The following is a 21,003-nucleotide window of genomic DNA, read 5'->3' on the forward strand; positions in this document are numbered from 1 at the left end:
AAAAAGTAAAAAAAAAAAAGGGTTCTCCTATGGGGACAGCTGAAGAACCCTTTTAGGTTCTAGATAACACCTTTTTTAATGAGAGTGTTTTGTGGTCTCCTCTACTCTAGACCTTACCCTCCAAGTCCAGTCCCTCCATCTCATCTTGGAAGGAGAGAATGAAACCAATGTTAGGTTGAGAAAGAACGTCAACAGCAGCTCTCAGTTAGCGGTGGCCATATGAGTGTCTGCCTATGTTTAGCTATCTGTGTCAGCGTGCATAGTTTCCATTTGCGTGTGTGTGTCTTGGAGCACACAGTATCTACAGGCCTCTGTGTGTACCTCTGTGTCAGCGCTTGTATCAATGCCGTGCTCGTCTGTGTCAGGTTGTATGTGTATGATGTATGTTTGCATGCATGCGTGTCAGGGTTTCCTTTAGACAACGTGACCGGGAAGATTAAAATTTACCGCCCATTTGAGAAATTTGCCGGATCCATATGCATTGGGTGTATAACCCATTAGTGTCCACCCACGGTGCTCAGAATGGTAGAAATCACATTTAGATTGTGGTAATTCATCTTAACAGAACATGCAACTCCTGTAATGAAGCAACCAATAAAACATTTTCCAAAATATAATTTGCTGGAAAACACCATTCTAAAACAGTACACCTGGGAAAACACCATTCTAAACAGTGCACCTGGGAAAACACCATTCTAAACAGTACACCTGGGAAAACACCATTCTAAACAGTGCACCTGTGAAAAAAAACATTCTAAAACAGTGCACCTGGGAAAACACCATTCTAAAACAGTGCACCTGGGAAAACACCATTCTAAACAGTGCACCTGGGAAAACACCATTCTAAAACAGTGCACCTGTAAAAACACCATTCTAAACAGTGCACATGGGAAAACACCATTCTAAACAGTGCACCTGGGAAAACACCATTCTAAAACAGTGCACCTGGGAAAACACCATTCTAAACAGTGCACCTGGGAAAACACCATTCTAAACAGTGCACCTGGGAAAACACCATTCTAAACAGTGCACCTGGGAAAACACCATTCTAAACAGTGCACCTGGGAAAACACCATTCTATACTGTGCACCTGGGAAAACACCATTCTAAACAATACACCTGGGAAAACACCATTCTAAACAGTACACCTGGGAAAACACCATTTTAAAACAGTGCACCTGGGAAAACACCATTCTAAACAGTGCACCTGGGAAAACACCATTCTATACTGTGCACCTTATGGCGGTTCCACACTGTACGTGACAGAGATGAAAATCTCTGTTAGAAACTTGGAAAGAGGGGGGAACCTAAAGATGAAACAACTAGGATGGGTTGCTAATATGACTAGGATTGTGCCTTTGGCTTCTGGACAACGAAATAAAGTTGATTATGGAAATCAATACAACAGGAGAGAAATGGCATAGTGGTTCCAATAGGGAAGTAAAGGGAAATACAGAAAAAAATTAAATACTTCAAAATACTTCACCAGAAAGCAGAGATTTAACCACAGAGGAATTGAGGATCATCAGCTTCTGATAAAAGAAAACCGCTGTGGATTGGTTCAGACCACAAGCTCATAGGCCTATTCCCGTTTGGGAAACCCGCAATTTGGGCAGCGCGCTTGGCAATATGCCTAGCTGATTGTTGAGTTGCGGCTGTCAGCGGAAAGCATCTTAAATATGTGAAGTTAATGTGTTTTGAATATAATTTTAAATGTTGAACAAGAAGGGGAGAGATGTGTGGCAAAGATACTGTGCATTTGGAAAGTATTCAGACCCCTTCACTTTTTCCAAATTTTGCTACTTTACAGCCTCAATTCTAAAATGTAATTAGAAAATTGTTTTTCCTCATCAATCTACACAAAATACCCCATAATTCCAATGCGAAAAAAGGTTTTTAGACATTTTTGCACATTTATAAAAAAGTAACATTAGAAATACCTTATTTACCTACGTTTTCAGACGCTTTGCTATGAGACTCGAAATTGAGCTTGATTGGAGATGATTTGGAAAGGTACACACCTGTCTATATAAAGTCCCACAGTTGACAATGCATGTCAGAGCAAAAACCAAGCAATGAGGTTGGAGGAATTGTGGGTAGATCTACGAGCAAGGATTGTGTCAAGGCACAAATCTGGGGAAGGGTACAAAAAAAAGAACACAGTGGCATTCCATCATTCTTAAATTATGTATGGAAGTATGGAACCACCAAGACTGTTCCTAGAGCTGGACGCCCGCCCAAAATGAGCAATCAGGGGAGAAGGGCCTTGGTCAGGGAGGTGACCAAGAACCCGATGGTCACTCTGACAGAGTTCCAGAGTTCATCTGTGGAAATGGGAGAACCTTCCAGAAGGACAACCATCTCTGCAGCACTCTACCAATCAGGCCATTATAGTAAAGTGGCCAGACGGAAGACACTCCGCAGTAAAAGGCACATCACAGCCCGCTTGGAGTTTGCCAAAAGGCACCAAAAGAACTCTCAGACCATGAGAAACAAGATTCTCTGGTCTGATGAAACCAAGATGGAAGTTTTTGGCCTGAATGCCAAGCGTCACGTCTGGAGGAAACCTGGTACCATCTCTACGGTAAAGCATGGTGGTGGCAGCATCATGCTGTGGAGATGTTTTTCAGTGGCAAGGACTGGGAGACTAGTCAGGATCGAGGGAAATATGAACGAAGCAAAGTACAGAAAGATCCTTGATGAAAACCATATCCAGAGCGCTCAGGACCTCAGACTGGGGCGAAGGTTCACCTTCCAACAGGACAACGACCCTAAGCACACAGCCAAGACAACGCAGGAGTCTCTGAATGTCCTCTGGCCTAGCCAGAGCCCGGACTTGAACCCGAACTAACATCTCTGGAGGATTTACATTTTTTGGATCGGCCAAAAGCCGGCAATTGCAGGCTAACGAAAACCCTGGTGTGTGTATCTGTGTGAACATCTTTGCCTGTGTGTGTGTGTGTATGTTTCCATCTGCACTCACACAGTGTATCTGTGACTGCCACTATATGTGTGCGTCCATCTGTCCTGTGCGCCTCTGCCTGTGTGTCTGCGTGTTGTCCACCCCTCTACCCTACCTGCGATGGCGAGGGCGTCCTGGTGCTCTTGGTGACATGAGAACAGTACGTTGGGGATCAGGTCTTTATTAGGGAACTGTTCCCAGGGAGGGGTCAGGTCCTTCTGCTTGTCTGTACCCTCCACCTCAATGTCCACCAACACATGGAACAGTTGTGGGTACTTCTCTGGAGAGTCACACGCATCCAGCTCCGGCCTAGACAGGTGTGTGTGTGTGTGTGTGTGTGTGTGGTGTGTGTCAAGATAGAGAGTTAGTTAGTTCGTCGTTCACTGTTTCAAGCAAGAGCCATGTCCATAACATATGCTGACATTTGAAACAATATCAAGTATTTCACATATTAATATTCACATGTACAGATGACAGAGGAGAGAGTCGCTCACTTTGTAAACTTTAACACGCTTGTCCCTGGAGCGATGAAGCCTGTGTGGAACTGGATCTGGAGTATCTGGGTGTTGGACACCTGCAAATACCAACCAGCAAATAACATAGTTAGATTCAGGAAGTGGAATTCTTCTCAATCAATGCCACTGTGGAAACTTCTTAATTGAGTCTGAACGCATTAGTGCTTTGTTTATGTTCCTTCAGGGCACACAATCTGTCCGATTAGATGGTAATCCGTCCTTGTGTGCCAACGTGTCAGCGTGTGGCAGTATCTTCCGGAGCGTAATCTCGGTCTGTAAAGGCCAATGTATCAGGATATGGTCTCATAAAATCAGAGCTCACATAAACTCCCATAGTATAGCATATCATCATCTGTGAGTGTCAGTCTGTTCATATATATATATATACAGTGCCTTCGGAAAGCATTCAAACCCCTTGACTTTTTCGAAATGTTGTTACGTTACAGCCTTATTCTGAAATTGAGTAAATTGTTCCCCCCTCCCCTTTAATCTATACACAATACCCCATAATGACAAAAACAGATTTTTTAGAAATGTTTGCAAATGTATTATAAATAAAAACCTGAAATATCACATTTACATAAATATTCAGACCCTGTATTTTGTTTTAAGCACCTTTGGCGGCGATTACAGCCTTGAGTCTTCTCAGGGATGACACTAGCTTGACACACCTGTATTTGGGGAGTTTCTCCCATTCTTCTCTGCAGATCCTCTCAAGCTCCTTCAGGTTGGATGGGGAGCGTCGCTGCACAGCTATTTCTAGGTCTATCCAGAGAGGTTAGATCGGGTTCAAGTCCAGGCTCTGGCTGGACCACTCAAGGACATTCAGAGACTTGACCCGAAGCCACTCCTGCATTGTCTTGGCCGTGTGCTTAGAAATGTTTTGTTACCCTTCCCCAGGTCTGTGCCTTGACACAGTCCTGTCTCAGAACTCTATGGACAATTCCTTCGACCTTATGGCTCTGACATGCACTGTCAACTGTGGGACCTTATATAGACAGGTGTGTGCCTTTTCAAATGATGTCCAATCAATTGAATTTACCACAGGTGGACTCTAATAAAGTTGTAGAAATATCTCAAGGATGATCAATGGAAACAGGATGCACCTGAGCTCAATTTAGTCTCATAGCAAAGAGTCTGAATACTTATGTAAATGAGGTATTTATGTTTTACTTGTTCTTTAAAGTATATTTGTCATAATTTGCTATTGTGTGTAGAGAGGATTTTTATTTATTTCATCCATTTTAGAATAAGGCTGTAACGTAACAAAATGTGGAAAAAGTCAAGGGGTCTGAATACTTTCCAAAGGCAGTGTATATGTATATACAGTTGAAGTTGGAAGTTTTACATACACTTAGGTTGGAGTCATTAAAACTTGTTTTTCAACCACTCCACAAATTTCTTGTTAACAAACTATAGTTTTGGCAAGTCGGTTAGGACATCTACTTTGTGCATTACACAAGTAAATTTTCCAACAATTGTTTACAGACAAATTTACAGACAGACAAAAGCCTCCCTCTTTTTCCTCCAAACATAACGATGGTCATTACGGCCAAACGGTTCTATTTTTGTTTCATCAGCCAAGAGGAAATTTCTCCAAAAAGTATCTTTGTCCCCATGTGCAGTTGCAAACCGTAGTCTAGCTTTTTTATGGCGATTTTGGAGCAGTGGCTTCTTCCTTGCTGAGCGGCCCTTCAGGTTATTTAATCTGTTGTTGGAAAAATTACTTGTGTCATGCACAAAGTAGATGTCCTAACCGACTTATGTGTGTGTTAACAAGAAATATGTGGATAGGTTGAAAAACGAGTTTTAATGATTCTAACCTAAAGGTTTGTAAACTTCCGACTTCAACTGTATATATATTTAAAACATACAATCCTGCATTGAAGCCGCACAACATTACATTACATTCAGTCATCCAGCAGACACTCCCATCCAGAGTGACCCACAGGAGCAACCAGGGTCAAGCACCCTGCCCAAGGGCACAAGGACAGATCCCCCACCCAGTCGAATTGGGGAACCGAACCAGTGACCTCTTGGCCACCAGCCCAAGCTCCCAACCGCCAGGCCACCTACCATCCACGATCACCCCACAGTACCCCCCGAAAAACCTCCCCTCCCCTCCCCAACCCCCCACCATCACCCCAAACCACCATCCCCATTCAACCCAACCAAAACCATCACCCACCCAATGCGGGTAATAACCAACAAGAAAAGTGAGAAAAACAAAGGAAAACAACTATGAAAAAACAAAAGCCATCAAGGATAACCAAAATTGAAACAGTAAGGCCAACTGTAAGCATTTCTGTGTGTATGTGGCACTATTTACATGTGCGTATGTGTGTGTGTGTGTCCTTGTGTGTGCACAACTGTGCGTTTGAATGCGAGTGTGTGTGTGTATGCAGGTGTACAAGCGCTTGTGTGGCAGTGTTGTTAGCGTGCTAGGCCTTATACTGTACCTTGGCCTGCAGTCGTCCTCCTATGGTGTTTCTCATATGATAGACAGAGATGACCACATCACCCTGGACATTCACACCTAGAGGGAAGACCACCTTCCCATCCTGGACCCTGTGCTCTCTGAGAAAAAGGGGGGAGACAGAGAAAAAGAGAGAGGTAGTCAGAGATGGTGTGTGTGTGTGTGGGCGTCTCCGACTCAGTGCACTAGATAATCCAGTCATGAGGATCCAGGATTAACAAAAATCAGGTGACAACCCAGGTCTCTGTGTGTCCGTCTGTCTTTATCTGTGTCTACATCTGTGCCTACCGCATCCTCTCATAGTCCTGTGCCGTAGAGAAGATCTTCGTCTCCCCTATGAGGACCTCACAGAAAGGTCTGCAGCCGATGCGTTGTTTGTTGAAGCAGGGTACTGGACTCATGGTGACCGCCTTGACCACCAGGGGCTTTGAGTGGGGCAGGGAGGGCTTCTCTGATACCATACTGCACACATAGCCTATGTACCTGGAGAAGTGCGAGAGAAAGAGTATGCAAGGTCACACACATGAACCTCCCCTAAGCACTGAGTACGGCCTATAAACATATATAGTCTATGTACATTAATACAGGGGATAAGATCATTTTTGTGCTTGAAAATCACAAAGCTATCCATCTTAAGGTTTTATACTTGAAATCGCTCCTATGTGCGGATGTTCTTGCATAAAAAGCATTCCCAGCGTCAAAACACAACGCCAAATCCCCAACAAAAGATGATGTTTGGTTTCCACTGTCCTTATACACCAGCCTCTCTCTTTTTGCACTGAAGGATGAAGGAGTCTTTGTTATTAAGAAGCAGCTGTGTGGTCAAGCGGCATGCTGTGTGGGTGTTAGGTCACCAAGGAGGGGTGTGTGTGTCGCGGCGACTCAGCCAATCGGAAAATAAATAGGCTCGTAAAGGATTTAGGAGAGCAATGGAGGGGGAGGAGGAAGGAGGTTTTTATGTTCATCCATCTAAACATGACCAAACTCAATGTCGGGGAGGAGAAGACTGTTTACAGTGCCTCATTTTATTTTACTTCACTAATTGTGTGTTTTCACACACAGGCACACACTGTGTGTTCCCACACAGGCACACACACACACACACACACACACACACACACACACACACAGGCACACACACACACAGGCACACACACACACACACCCTCTCTGTTGCCCTACCTCCGGTGCGAGGGCCAGAGGCCTGAGCCGGGTCTCTTGGCGCTGAGTAGCTGCATGGCGGGCACTGGGTTGCTGAAGAGGTGGCAAAAGCAGAACATGGCACAGACCAGCACACCCGAGGGAGCACGCCCATCCTGAAGAGGGTGAGTGAGAGAGCAATAGATGAAAAAGAGTTGCAGCAAGCTTACAGTGGATCACTTCACACAACTCAATGCACGATTCCTAGAAACTAGGAGGGCCGTTCCATGTTTCCTGTGCATGGCCAATATCTGTAGACTGGTCCCTGATCTGTTTTTGCTATCACTCTTGACAATGAGTGACAAGGAGTTGGGACGACGGTATCTGTGTTTTCAGCCCCACATCTACTTATTCCTCCACTAGCACTAAACAGGGACTCCACACACAGAGTTTATCACGTATCTGCTGCCACTGTGAGTGTTAGTAAACAGACGGTATGTAAATATATTTCCTGTCTCTTTTTGTTTAATGAACATACCCAGAGTTATAAATACATCCAGCATTCTTGCTTCAGCGCAACATTCGAGTTTAAGGAAGAGATTTTGAAGAACTCTCATAAATACTCAAAGTGACTGCTCGACACCGATAAACTTGCCAAGCACAATAAAATCACATACAGCGCGGTGGAAAGCATTCCATTCCAGAGTCATAGTGTACTATAGTACTTAAGTCAAATATGTACAGCGCACCTCTAAATATGTATGCTTTCTCGACCTATAATGATTTTGCTGCAGCAAACAGACAATCAGGTTTTTGTCATTGCATTCTGCTGCAGTCCACAATTGTTCTATTCTCTCTTGAATACAGAGCTCATCTGTCTTTGCTAAAGGTCTGCAGTGCCAGTGAAAGAGCTCAGTGGGAACTGAAGCTGAAACAGAAACAGCAGCCTGAGATCTCCAAGCTGTGTTTCCCTTGGACCTCAGGCAGTCCCGATAACCCAAAACAAACCCAGGACAAACCCAGGACGGGAGGGAGGAAACAATAGAAGGAGGAGGATGAGGAGACGGAAGGAAGAGATGGGGAGAGAGAGAGAGAGAGAGAGGAATGGTGTGTAAACAAGAAAGAAATGAGGACGGAGCGTGAATGAGATTCACTTTTGTATATTGTCTACTTCACTTGCTTTGGCAATGTTAACATATGTTTCCCGATGCCAATAAAGCGCCTTGAATTGTATTGAATTGAATGATGGTTCTCAGGACAGAGGCGACGAGAAGAAGGGAAGGAGGAGGGTGTAGGAGATGGAGGTAGGAAGGTGGAGAGGAAGGAATGGCGTTTAAGCAAGGGAAGAGGAAAAAGGACCGAGTGAAGAAGATGAAAGTGAATCTGAATAACAACTCTGGGTCTGGTCTTACCGAGCAGGTGATGACACACACATTCTTGGGGTTCTGTTTGAGCCAGTTGTGCATGTTCTTACACACCGCAAACAGGTTGTGCAGGCTGGGAGCCTGGCGGGGCGGCCAGTTACACTCCGAGACCTGGGGGGGACAGAGAGAAAGGGGGAGAGAGAGGGAGGAGAGAAGGGGTTGTCGAGAAAGAGTGGGGAGAGAAGGGGGTGAAGAGAGACAGCGAGAGCGAGAGAAAGAGACAGAGAGAGAGAAATAGAGATTATCTGTGACACCCTTGCGGTGGCAGCAACATGTGCCCAAATCACGAGTTACCACGATGAGTCACGTAATTACAATGACATTACCAGAGAGCGAGAAAGAGAGCCATTTTGAATTCACACTTTCCCCCAATACACTAATATCTGCATGAGCAGAGGAAACTGCAGACTGCACAGCCATTTCAGCTGCATTGTACCAGTGAATGAGCAGAGTCTGAGCTCAGGAGGATAGTCGTGACTTTAGACTTGAAAGTTACAATCCTTCATTGAAACAACAAACGCTCCCCACCTCTGTTTTGGTAACAAACAAAAAAAGTGAAGTGGAGAAATGTGATCCCTCTTGAATTCATAGACCGAGGTATGAATGCAAGGACTAACCATCAATGACACAGTATCAAATATATAGAATTAAACTATGTTTTGAGGCTATACAATGTTTGTTTCCATTTACATTGGAGTCAAATAAGCTAATGCTATGGGTTCTGATGGGCTACGACAATTGAACTAATAAGCCCATTAGGCATTTTATAAATTATACTCTTCAAGAATCAATGGGTATCTATCATTAATTTATGTAGCAGCTAAGGATTTCACGAGGCCTATTTCACATGATGCCTATTTCAAGGATTTCACATGAGGTCTATTTCACAAGATTACACATGAGGTCTATTTCAATGATTTCACATGAGGTCTATTTCACAAGATTACACATGAGGTCTATTTCAATGATTTCACATGAGGTCTATTACACATGAGGTCTATTTCAATGATTTCACATGAGGTCTATTTCAATGATTTCACATGAGGTCTATTTCAATGATTTCACATGAGGTCTATTTCACAAGATTACACATGAGGTCTATTTCAATGATTTCACATGAGGTCTATTACACATGAGGTCTATTTCAATGATTTCACATGAGGTCTATTTCACAAGATTACACATGAGGTCTATTTCACAAGATTACACATGAGGTCTATTACACATGAGGTCTATTTCAATGATTTCACATGAGGTCTATTTCAATGATTTCACATGAGGTCTATTTCAATGATTTCACATGAGGTCTATTTCAATGATTTCACATGAGGCCTATTTCACAAGATTTCACATGAGGTCTATTTCAATGATTTCACATGAGGCCTATTTCACAAGATTACACATGAGGTCTATTTCAATGATTTCACATGATGCCTATTTCAATGATTTCACATGAGGTCTATTTCAATGATTTCACATGATGCCTATTTCAATGATTTCACATGAGGCCTATTTCACAAGATTACACATGAGGTCTATTTCAATGATTTCACATGAGGTCTATTTCAATGATTTCACATGAGGTCTATTTCAATGATTTCACATGATGCCTATTTCAATGATTTCACATGAGGCCTATTTCACAAGATTACACATGAGGTCTATTTCAATGATTTCACATGAGGTCTATTTCACAAGATTTCACATGAGGTCTATTTCAAGGATTTCACATGAGGTCTATTTCACAAGATTACACATGAGGTCTATTTCAATGATTTCACATGAGGCCTATTTCACAAGATTTCACATGAGGCCTATTTCACAAGATTTCACATGAGGTCTATTTCAATGATTTCACATGAGGTCTATTTCAATGATTTCACATGAGGTCTATTTCACAAGATTTCACATGAGGTCTATTTCAAGGATTTCACATGAGGTCTATTTCACAAGATTACACATGAGGTCTATTTCAATGATTTCACATGAGGTCTATTTCAATGATTTCACATGAGGTCTATTTCAATGATTTCACATGATGTCTATTTCACAAGATTTCACATGAGGTCTATTTCAATGATTTCACATGAGGTCTATTTCACAAGATTACACATGAGGTCTATTTCAATGATTTCACATGAGGTCTATTTCACAAGATTACACATGAGGTCTATTTCAATGATTTCACATGAGGCCTATTTCACAAGATTACACATGAGGTCTATTTCAATGATTTCACATGAGGCCTATTTCACAAGATTACACATGAGGCCTATTTCACAAGATTTCACATGAGGCCTATTTCACAAGATTTCACAGGAGACCTATTTCAATGATTTCACATGAAGCCTATTTCAATGATTTCACATGATACTGTATGCCTAAATAATAACCACTACGCTAATAAATAAACACGTTTTTCTTTTGATTATTTAATTACCTACAGCATGTTATTTCAAGTTATCCTTTTGGAGTGAAACATCACATTGTTAAAAAAGATTAGTTGGGCAACTGAAGGCATCTCGGGCTTATGTTAACTTTGATTGGGTTCGATGGAAATGATAGACCTTTCAAATGTTGTACACAACGTTGCATGCAACGTTATCAGCAAGTGACTTGATGTACTGTGCCAAAGCGATTTAGAGTTGTCAAACAGGAGTGTCACAATAATGGTAATATTGTCAAAATTCAGTTGTCAAAAATTCCTTTTAACAACCACAAAACAACTGCATGCCAACATGTTAGACAATAATTAAGAGTAGGCAAAGTGATGTACAGCCACATTCACCGTGGTTGTCGAAGCGTGCTATAGAGTTCACAGCTGGCGATGCCTCATTGCGATTGGTTATTCCCCATCATTTGCAACAATGTCAATGAGTGTCATCACATTCTTTCCTTTGCAGTACCTCAAACTGTCAAGATTACCATCTTGTAAAAACTCAGTTTGTCTGGGAAGTTTTTTAAAGGCCCCCTGATGTCAAAAACTTGATTATTCTATGTTTTATATATATTTCCACACCATGAGGTTAGAATAATACTGTGAAAATGCTGATAACTCCCTTTTAGTGTAAGAGTTGTTTGAAAAGACCACCTGAAATATCATCCTTTGTTGGGATGGAGTTTTGGCCTTCCATGGTGATATCATGCGAAAAATTAGTTATTAGACCAATAAGAAAGAGAGTTCCAAACCTCTCTGCCAATAACAGCTAATTTTCAGTTTTACCCCTCCCCACTCAGACCACTCCCAGACAGTAAGAGCTAAATTATTGTTTTGAGAAATTGCTCTTTGCTAAGAAGCTATTTTTGTTTCTTTTTTTAACCATTTTAATTGAAAACAATCACAGTAAGTTACTTAATTGTTACCCAGAGATGATTTGATATTGAGATAAAAACAGCTCTGTTTGACCTTTGACATTATCTTAAAACCTACTTTGAGCTAGGAGTTTTATTTTGTCTTGTATGTGTGTGTGTGTGTGTGTGTGTGTGTGTGTGTGTGTGTGTATGTGAGTGCGTGCCTGCCTGCCTGCCTGCATAATGAGAGAGGGGTGATGATGGTTGAAGGCTGGTGCCTCGTTGACCCATAACTGGATGGAGCGATCTAGCTAGATAGAATCCAAGTATAACATCTCGTCACTGAAAAAGTAAAGAAGCTGAAGTGGGGACCAGGGCCCATATCCACAAAGCATCTCAGAAAAGGTGCTAGGAATCTAGACAAACTCTGAGCCAGAAGTAAAATCAACTCATAAAAGTTTATCTCAGCTGGAAATCACAACAGTTTGAGGCAACTCAAAGGAAAGATAGTAAAAAAAAACGCTAATTGACATTGTTGCAAATGATGGGGAATAACCAATCTCGATGACGCATCGCCAGACAACATAAACGGTTGTAATGAGAAAACGTTTGAAATCATTGAATTTTGATGATATTATTGTTATATCAACACACTCATCCCTCCCGTTCAACAACTAAATCACTTTGGCACAGTAGGCATCAAGTCGCCTGCCGATAATGTTGCATAGATTTTTTTAAAGGTCTATCATTTTCACCGAACACAATCGAAGTTAACATATATTTTCAACAACGTGATATTGCGCTCCAAAGGAATAACTCGAAAGAATATGATAATGAAATAATCTAAAGAAAAATATGCGACTATTTGTTAGCGTAGTGGTTAGTATTTAGGCATGTAATGTGAATTAGGCCTAGAGAAATCATTGTCAAAAGCACAAGAGCTACTGTGCCATGTAGGTCGAGATTACTTACGGGTTGATTATATAGAAATATCAACAACAAACATGTAAACAACTGCAAAGCAATTGTTTGTCTATGCTGCATGAATCACTGACCTGCTACCTTTTTCGATTATCAAGACATCTGCTGGTAACTCTTAACTAGTTAGGACAGCTCATGGAGTCTCCTAAATATATGTAGACTAGGTAGGACTCTTATGACTAAAGAGGCTTCATGCAGAGCTTTTATTTTGACCCATAAGAGTAGGCCGTGAAATGTCTCTATTCTTTTTAAATGTAACTCGGCAAGTCAGTTAAGAACAGATTCTTATTTTCAATGACAGCCTAGGAACAGTGAGTTAACTGCCTTGTTCAGGGGCAGAACAACAGTTTTTTTTACCTTCTCAGGGATTTGATCTTCCAACCTTTCGATTACTAGTCCAACACTCTAACCACTAGGCTACCTGCCACCCCCAATTCTCAGCACTATTCTCGACTCCGAGACGCTTTGTGGACACGGCTCCTGATCTAGGAGTCATTGGAGTCCTATTTAGACGACTTCATTTCTGCCTCACTGTGAGACAAACTTTCCAGGTTCAGTCTTTCATCCTGATCTAGTTCTATGCATTGTCCTATCTCCTTCTACAGTTTCCAGTGAGTATTCTATGTCAATAAAATGATGCAACATGTTTGACATGAAACAATGCTGAGTGCCTATGGGTAATGTATTATAAAACATTGCTTGCACCAGATAGAAGAAAAATATGTATGTCTGAACTGAGGCAGTCTCCCATGTGTATCGCTGTGTGTTGATCTTGGTAGGCCTGGGTAGACTTTTCTCTCTCTCTCTCTCAAACTTGTTACATAATATTATTGACATAGCATAGGAAACTGTGAAAGAGGATAGGACAATATATCTATATATATATATATATATATATATATATGTATACATACAGTTGAAGTCACAAGTTTACATACAAGCTAAGCCAAATACATTTAAACTCAGTTTTTCACAATTCCTGCCATTTAATCCTAGTAAAATGTCTTAGGTCAGTTAGGATCACCACTTTTTTTTTAAGAATGTGAAATAATCAGAATAATAGTAGAGAGAACTATTATAGTAGAGAGAACTATTTATTTCAGCTTTTATTTATTTCATCGCATTCCCAGTGGGTCAGAAGCTTACATACACCCAATTAGTATTTGGTAGCATTCGGGTAGCCTTCCACAAGATTCCCACAATACGTTGGGTGAATTTTGGCCCATTCCTCCAGTTCTGCCCACAAATTGTCTATAGGATCTAGGTCAGGGCTTTGTGATGGCCACTCCAATACCTTGATTTGGTTGTCCATAAGCCATTTTGCCACAACTTTGGGAGAATGCTTGGGGTCATTGTTCATTTGGAAGACGCATTTTCGACCAAGCTTCAATTTCCTGACTGATGTCTTGAGATGTTGCTTCAATATACCCACGTAATTTTCTTTCCTCATGATGCCATCTATTTTGTGAAGTGCACCAGACCCTCCTGCAGCAAAGCACCCCCACAACATGATGTTGCCACCCCCGTGCTTCACGGCTGGGATGGTGTTCTTCGGCTTGCAAGCCTCACCGTTTTCCCTCCCAACATAACGATGGTCATTATGTCCATACAGTTATATTTTGGTTTCATCAGACCAGAGGACACTTCTCCAAAAGGTACAATCTGGCTTTTTTTATGGCGGTTTTGGAGCAGTGGCTTCTTCCTTGCTGAGCAGCCCTTCAGGTTATGTCAATATAGGACTCGTTTTACTGTGGATATTGATACTTTTGTACCCGTTTCCTCTAGAATCTTCACAAGGTCCTTTGATGTTGTTCTTGGATTAATTTGCACTTTTCGCACCAAAGTACGTTCATCTCTAGGAGACAGAACGCGTCTCCATACTGAGTGGTATGACGGCTGCGTTGTCCCATGGTGTTTATAATTGCGTATTATTGTTTATACAGATAAACATGGTACCTTCAGGCATTTGGAAATTGCTCCCAAGGATGAACCAGACAAATCTTTTTCTGAGGTCTTGGCTGTATTCTTTTGATTTTCCCATGATGTCAAGCAAAGCGGCACTGAGTTTGAAGGTAGGCCTTGAAATACATCCACAGGTACACCTCCAATTGACTCTAATTATGTCAATTAGCCTATCAGAATCTTCTAAAGCCATGACATCATTTTCTGGAATTTTCCAAGCTGTTTAAAGGCACAGTCAACATAGTGTATGTAAACTTCTGACCAACAGGAATTGTGATACAGTGAATTATAAGTGAAATAATCTGTCTGTAAACAATTGTTGGAAAAATTACTTGTGTCATGCACTAAGTAGATGCCCTAACCGACTTGCCAAAACTATAGTTTGTTAACAAGAAATTTGTGGAGTGGTTGAAAAACGAGTTTTAATGACTCCACCCTAAGTGTACGTAAACTTCCAACTTCAACTATATACTGTAGTTGACCACCACAGGAAAGGAAGACCCAGTCACCTCTGCTGCAGAGGAGAAGTTCATTAGAGTTAACTGCACGTCAGATTGCAGCCCAAATAAATGCTTCACAGTGTTCAAGTAACAGACACATCTCAACATCAACTACTCAGAGGAGACTGCGTGAATCAGGCCTTCATGGTCGAATTGCTGCAAAGAAACCACTACTAAAGGACACCAATAGGAAGAAGAGACTTGTTTGAGCCAAGAAACACAAGCAATGGACATTAGACCGATGGAAATCTGTGCTTTGGTCTGATGAGTCCAAATTTGCGATTTTTGGTTACAACCGCCATAAATTTGTGAGACGCAGAGTAGGTGAACGGATGATCTCTGCATGTTTCCCAACGTGTAGCATGGAGGAGGAGGAGCAGACCAAGGAGAGTCACCAATCACCAGACCTTAACCCAATTGAGATGGTTTGGGATGGGTTGGACAGCAGAGTGAAGGAAAAGCAGCCAACAAGTGATCAGCATATGTGGGAACTCCTTCAAGACGGTTGGAAAAGCATTCCAGGTGAAGATGGTTGAGAGAATGCAAAGAGTGTGTAAAGCTGTCATCAAGGCAAAGGGTGGCTAGTTTGAAGAATCTAAAATCTAAAATATATTTAGATTTGTTTCACACTTTTTTGGTTGTTACTCCATAATTCCATGTGTTATTTCATAGTTGACGTCTTCACTATTATTCTACAATGTAGAAAATAGTAAAATAAAGAAAAACCCTTGAATGAGTAGGTGTGTCCAAACTTTTGACTGGTACTGTATACACACACACACACACATACACGTATATATACGTATATATATATATATATATATATATATATATATATATATATATATATATATATATATATATACTGAGTATAGAAAACATTAAGAACACCTGTTCTTTCCATGACATCGATCAACCAGGTGAATCCAGGTGAAAGCTATGATCCCTTATTGATGTCACTTGTTAAATCCACTTCAATCAGTATAGATGAAGGGGAGGAGACAGGTTAAAGAAAGATTTCTTAGCCTTGAGACAATTGAGACATGGATTGTGTATGTGTGGCATTCAGAGAGTGGATGGGCAAGACAAAACATTTAAGTGCCTTTGAACGGTGTAGCAGGTGGCTGGGTGCAGCGGTTTGTGTCAAGAGCTGCAACACTGCTGGGTTTTTCCACGCTCAACAGTTTCCCATGTGTATCAAGAACGGTCCACCATCCAAAGGACATCCAGACAACTTGACACAACTGTGGGAAGCATTGGAGTCAACATGGGCCAGCATCCCTGTGGAACGCTTCGACACTGACAAATTGAGGCTGTTCTGAGGGCAAAAGGGGGGAGGTGTTAGGAAGGTATTAGGAAGGTGTTCTCATGTTTGGTAAACTCAGTGTATATCTGTCTCACCCGGTTGGAGAACTTGGCGCCGCGATAGTTGCGCTGTGACAGGTTGAAGACGGTGTAGTGGTCAGCGTGCCGTGAGTCCAGGAAAGAGCGGATGTCCTCCACATGGTTCTGGTTGCCGATCTGCAACGCCTCCGCAGGATATGACATCACTGGCAGGGGACAGAGAGGGAGACATATGTTCAATCCCAATGACCATAGAGGTGATGATGAGGCATGCCAGGATATACAGTCTAGTACTATTATTACACACTGTCATGGGGTTCCACTTTCATTCCAGCTGCACTGTGCAGTATGGAAACGCCTTCAGGGTGATGGACCTGTGGCCACAGGGGTTTACAAACACAAACCAGGCAGGGAATCATACTAATCATTTAAAAGATGAGAGTCTTGTACTGTATGTGGTTTATGTAGTTAAAGTTACATTCATCTGGTTAAAAGTGGGTTGAAAGTAATTTAACCACAGGCAGGGTGTGAATTACAGAGCAGCAATGGGGGGGGGCAGCTGAGTGAAATGTTAGCTCCCCTAAATGCAACAAAAGTCAAACTTGGGTAGGGTGTCTAAATAAGGCTAATATAACCATTTTCCTATTTGTTTAAAATGCTGTGGTAAATATGTTTTACAGTGTTAAATATGTTTTACAGTGGTAAATATGTTTTACAGTGTTAAATATGTTTTACAGTGTTAAATATGTTTTACAGTGGTAAATATGTTTTACAGTGGTAAATATGTTTTACAGTGGTAAATATGTTTTACAGTGTTAAATATGTTTTACAGTGGTAAATATGTTTTACAGTGGTAAATATGTTTTACAGTGTTAAATATGTTTTACAGTGTTAAATATGTTTTACAGTGGTAAATATGTTTTACAGTGGTAAATATGTTTTACAGTGGTAAATATGTTTTACAGTGGTAAATATGTTTTACAGTGGTAAATATGAAAATAAAAGCTTCCAAATGAAACGAACACCCCCACCTCTCTGTCATGGTTTAAACCATTTATTCATAGTTGGCTGTATAAACCGTCTCCCTGTCTACGGCATGGTCCACTCAGTGAGTTTGGCCTCAGCTGAGCTCCTTTAAACACATAGATTTTCCTTTGTATTTCCTTTTCGCCATTTCACCATATGTCCTTGATTTTTTTTTTAAAAGAGCCTTTCTTCCAATGCATTCGATTTGTCTGTTGATTTTATCATTATTTGCTTTTGTCCGTCAGCTGTTTAGAGCGCTCATTGCTTTGTTTTTCATGTGTGCTGGTACTGGTGTTCTCTGTGTCGTCCGTGGCCAGAAGTAGACCATTTATTTAGTTTCATTATTTTCTATCAATATTTGTTTTCTTTCCTGGATCAGAGGATGATGGTCGCCGATATCACTAGACACCAACGGAGCATCCAATACATCCAACATGAATGACAGTAGGCCTATTGTTGACTCTTTCAGTCAGAAGCAATCGATCTTGCAACGGCATAGGCCTACATTATTTGAGATTTGTGTGCCCATGAGAACTGTTTTCACGGTGAAACACAATGAAATGTTACGAAGGCATAGTTACACATACAGTGGATTTTCAGAGAGCTCCAATATCCAGGATTTTTTTTTACAGGGTTTAAGTTCTAATTCAATTGTTATGAGCTTAATAATGACAAATAACACCGTCATAAATGTCATTCATGTAAGGAAAGACAGGTCGTGTTTTATGTCACGCCATCTGAGAAGACTGATGAATTATGGACATCTCATGAACGAGGCTGTACACATGTTTGGATTCAACTCATGTATTATATTGAATGTAGGCTGCCTGTTCTGCGTGTGTTCATGTGTGTAAAATTGCCTCGGCTGAGAGGTTAGGCTGCCAGCAGTGGTGTAAGCCTAGTGGAGGGTGGGCGCAACTAAATGCAGTTTACCATCTTTTTTTCAAAACATTTTACTGATCAGAGGTGACCCAACAATTTTCTTTTACCACTACATCACTGGCTGCCGGTAGGCCAATTTGAAGTTCATGGTAATAGGCCTACACGTTGTAGCCTGGACTAGTAAATTGACCGTGTGTGTTAGGATGACCATCCCGTTTTACTTGGGACAGTTTCAGCCCCATTTCAGGTGTCTCGACTTTTCAGGTTACAAAAAAGGGGTCCATTTGTCAGCAAGATGCATCAATTAATGTAGGCCTAATCAATGGCAATCGCCGAATGTCATTAGCCACACTTTTTGGTGTTTTGTAAATAGATGTGTCATTTGATGAATGGAAATAGACGCGTGTACATGCAGTTTGGATTATTTGGAGTGGACAAAAGTGCACAGGTAGCCTACGTTTTTGAAGTGATTTGTTAGACAATCAGATGAAAGCATCATGCCTGTTCATGCCACATAAAATGGCAATTCATTTTTACCGGTAAATGACGTCTTTATTATTAGGCCCATAAAAGAAATAGAGCTCTGAATTCACGGGCCAGAGCGCATTCTGACACTCAAGTTGAATTTACGAACGCACCCATAAATGAGTGTTCAGTAGGAGGAGGGATCTAAGGTGACACACTATGCATTAGGAGATAGGGGCCCTCAGGTGTCAGAGGAAGGCCCTTCAAATTGTCAAAAGACTCCAGCCACCAAAGTCATAGACTGTTCTCTCTGCTACCGCACGGCAAGCGGTATCAATGCACCAAGTCTGGAACCAACAGGACCCTGAACAGCTTCTACCCCCAAGCCATAAGACTGTTAAAGAGTTAGTTAAATAGTTAACCAAATAGTTAACCAAATAGCTACCCGGACTATCTGCTTTGACCCTTTTTGGGTCGCAGCAACTACTGTTAATCATCTATCCTGTTGCCTTGTCACTTTATCCCTACTTACGTATATGTACATATCTACCTCAATTACCTCGTACACCTGCACAAGGACTCGATACTGGTACCCCGTGTATACAGCCAAGTTATCTGTTATTTATTCATTGTGTTATTTTTCTATTTTTTTCTATTATTTTCCCTCTGCATTGTTGGGAAGGGTCCATAAGTAAGCATTTCACTGTTAGTCTACGCCTGTTGTTTACAAAGCAGGTGACGAATAACATTTTATTTCATTTAATTTGAGTGACTGTGTCCTCATCATCTGGAGGACAGACTGCTGTTACATGCAGCGTGCGTGCATGTGTGTATGGATGTGTGTGTGTTTGTGTGCGCTTGTATGTGTTAGCATATACACTACATGGACAAAAGTATGTGGACACACCTTCAAATTAGTGGATTTGGCTATTTCAGCCATACCCTTTGCTGACATGTGTATAAATTCGAGCATACAGCCAAGCAATCTACATAGACAAACATTAGCAGTAAAATGGCCGGTACTGAAGAGCTCAGTGACTTTCAACGTGACACCGTCATAGGATGCCACCTTTCCAACAAGTCAGTTCGTAAAATTTCTGCCCTGCTAGAGCTGCCCCGGTCAACTGTAAGTGCTGTTATTGTGAAGTGGAAACGTCGAAGAGCAACAACGGCTCAGCCGTGAAGTGGTAGGCCACACAAGCTCATAGAACAGGACCGCGAGTGCTGAAGCGCTAATCATCTGTCCTTGATTGCAACACTCAATACCGAGTTCCAAACTGCCTATGGAAGCAATGTCAAAACAAGATCTGTTTCTCGGGAGCTTCATGAAATGGACTTCCATAGCCACACATAAACCTAAGATCACCATGCACAATGCCAAGCGTCGGCTGGAGTGGTGTAAAGCTAGCCGCCATTGGACTCTGGAGCAGTGGAAATGCGTCCTCTAGAGTGATGAATCACGCTTCACCATCTGGCAGTTCAATGGACGAATCTGGTTTTGGCGGATGCCAGGAGAACGCTACCTGCCCGAATGCATAGTGCCAACTGTAAAGTTTGGTGAAGGAGGAATAATGGTCTGGGGCTGTTGAAGAGAAATCTTAATGCTACAGCATACAATGACATTCTAGACGATTGTGCGCTTCCAACTTTGAGGCAACAGTTTGGGGAAGGCCCGTTCCTGTTTCAGCATGACAATGTCACCGTGCACAAAGAGATATCCATACAAAAATGGCTTGTCGAGATCAGTGTGGAAGAACTTGACTGGCCTGCACAGAGCCCTAACCTCAACTCCATCGAACACCTTAGGGATAAATTGGAACGCCGACTGCGAGCCAGGTCTAATCGCACAACGTCGATGCCCAACCTCACTAATACCCTTGTGGCTGAATAGATGCAAGTCCCTGCAGAAATGTTCCAACATCTAGTGGAAAGTCTTCCCTAAGAGTGGAGGCTGATATTGCAGCAAAGGAGGGACCAACTCCATATTCATGCCCATGGTTTTGGAATGAGATGTTTGACGAGCAGGAGTCCACAT

At 41.7% G+C, this 21,003-nt stretch overlaps 1 protein-coding gene across 5 annotated transcripts in view; it reads right to left on the reverse strand.

The window, feature by feature from the left end:
* The window catches only part of LOC112250636 (DnaJ (Hsp40) homolog, subfamily C, member 6), a 64,107-nt gene that overhangs the window by 10,609 nt on the left and 32,495 nt on the right, over nucleotides 1-21,003 (reverse strand). For 4 of the 5 annotated variants that reach the window (XM_042321293.1, XM_042321285.1, XM_042321290.1 and 1 more), the window contains 8 exons: nucleotides 16,653-16,801; nucleotides 8,506-8,628; nucleotides 7,136-7,269; nucleotides 6,242-6,436; nucleotides 5,937-6,054; nucleotides 3,457-3,536; nucleotides 3,078-3,271; nucleotides 118-144 (listed from right to left, as the gene is read on the reverse strand). In XM_042321293.1, coding sequence (XP_042177227.1) covers nucleotides 118-144; nucleotides 3,078-3,271; nucleotides 3,457-3,536; nucleotides 5,937-6,054; nucleotides 6,242-6,436; nucleotides 7,136-7,269; nucleotides 8,506-8,628; nucleotides 16,653-16,801 — 1,020 coding nt within the window. The remainder of the gene's footprint in view (nucleotides 1-117; nucleotides 145-3,077; nucleotides 3,272-3,456; nucleotides 3,537-5,936; nucleotides 6,055-6,241; nucleotides 6,437-7,135; nucleotides 7,270-8,505; nucleotides 8,629-16,652; nucleotides 16,802-21,003) is intronic. The other variant, XM_042321288.1, reaches the window with a different exon arrangement.

This window comes from Oncorhynchus tshawytscha, linkage group LG01 (genome assembly GCF_018296145.1).
Source record: "Oncorhynchus tshawytscha isolate Ot180627B linkage group LG01, Otsh_v2.0, whole genome shotgun sequence".
Classification (NCBI taxonomy): domain Eukaryota; kingdom Metazoa; phylum Chordata; class Actinopteri; order Salmoniformes; family Salmonidae; genus Oncorhynchus; species Oncorhynchus tshawytscha.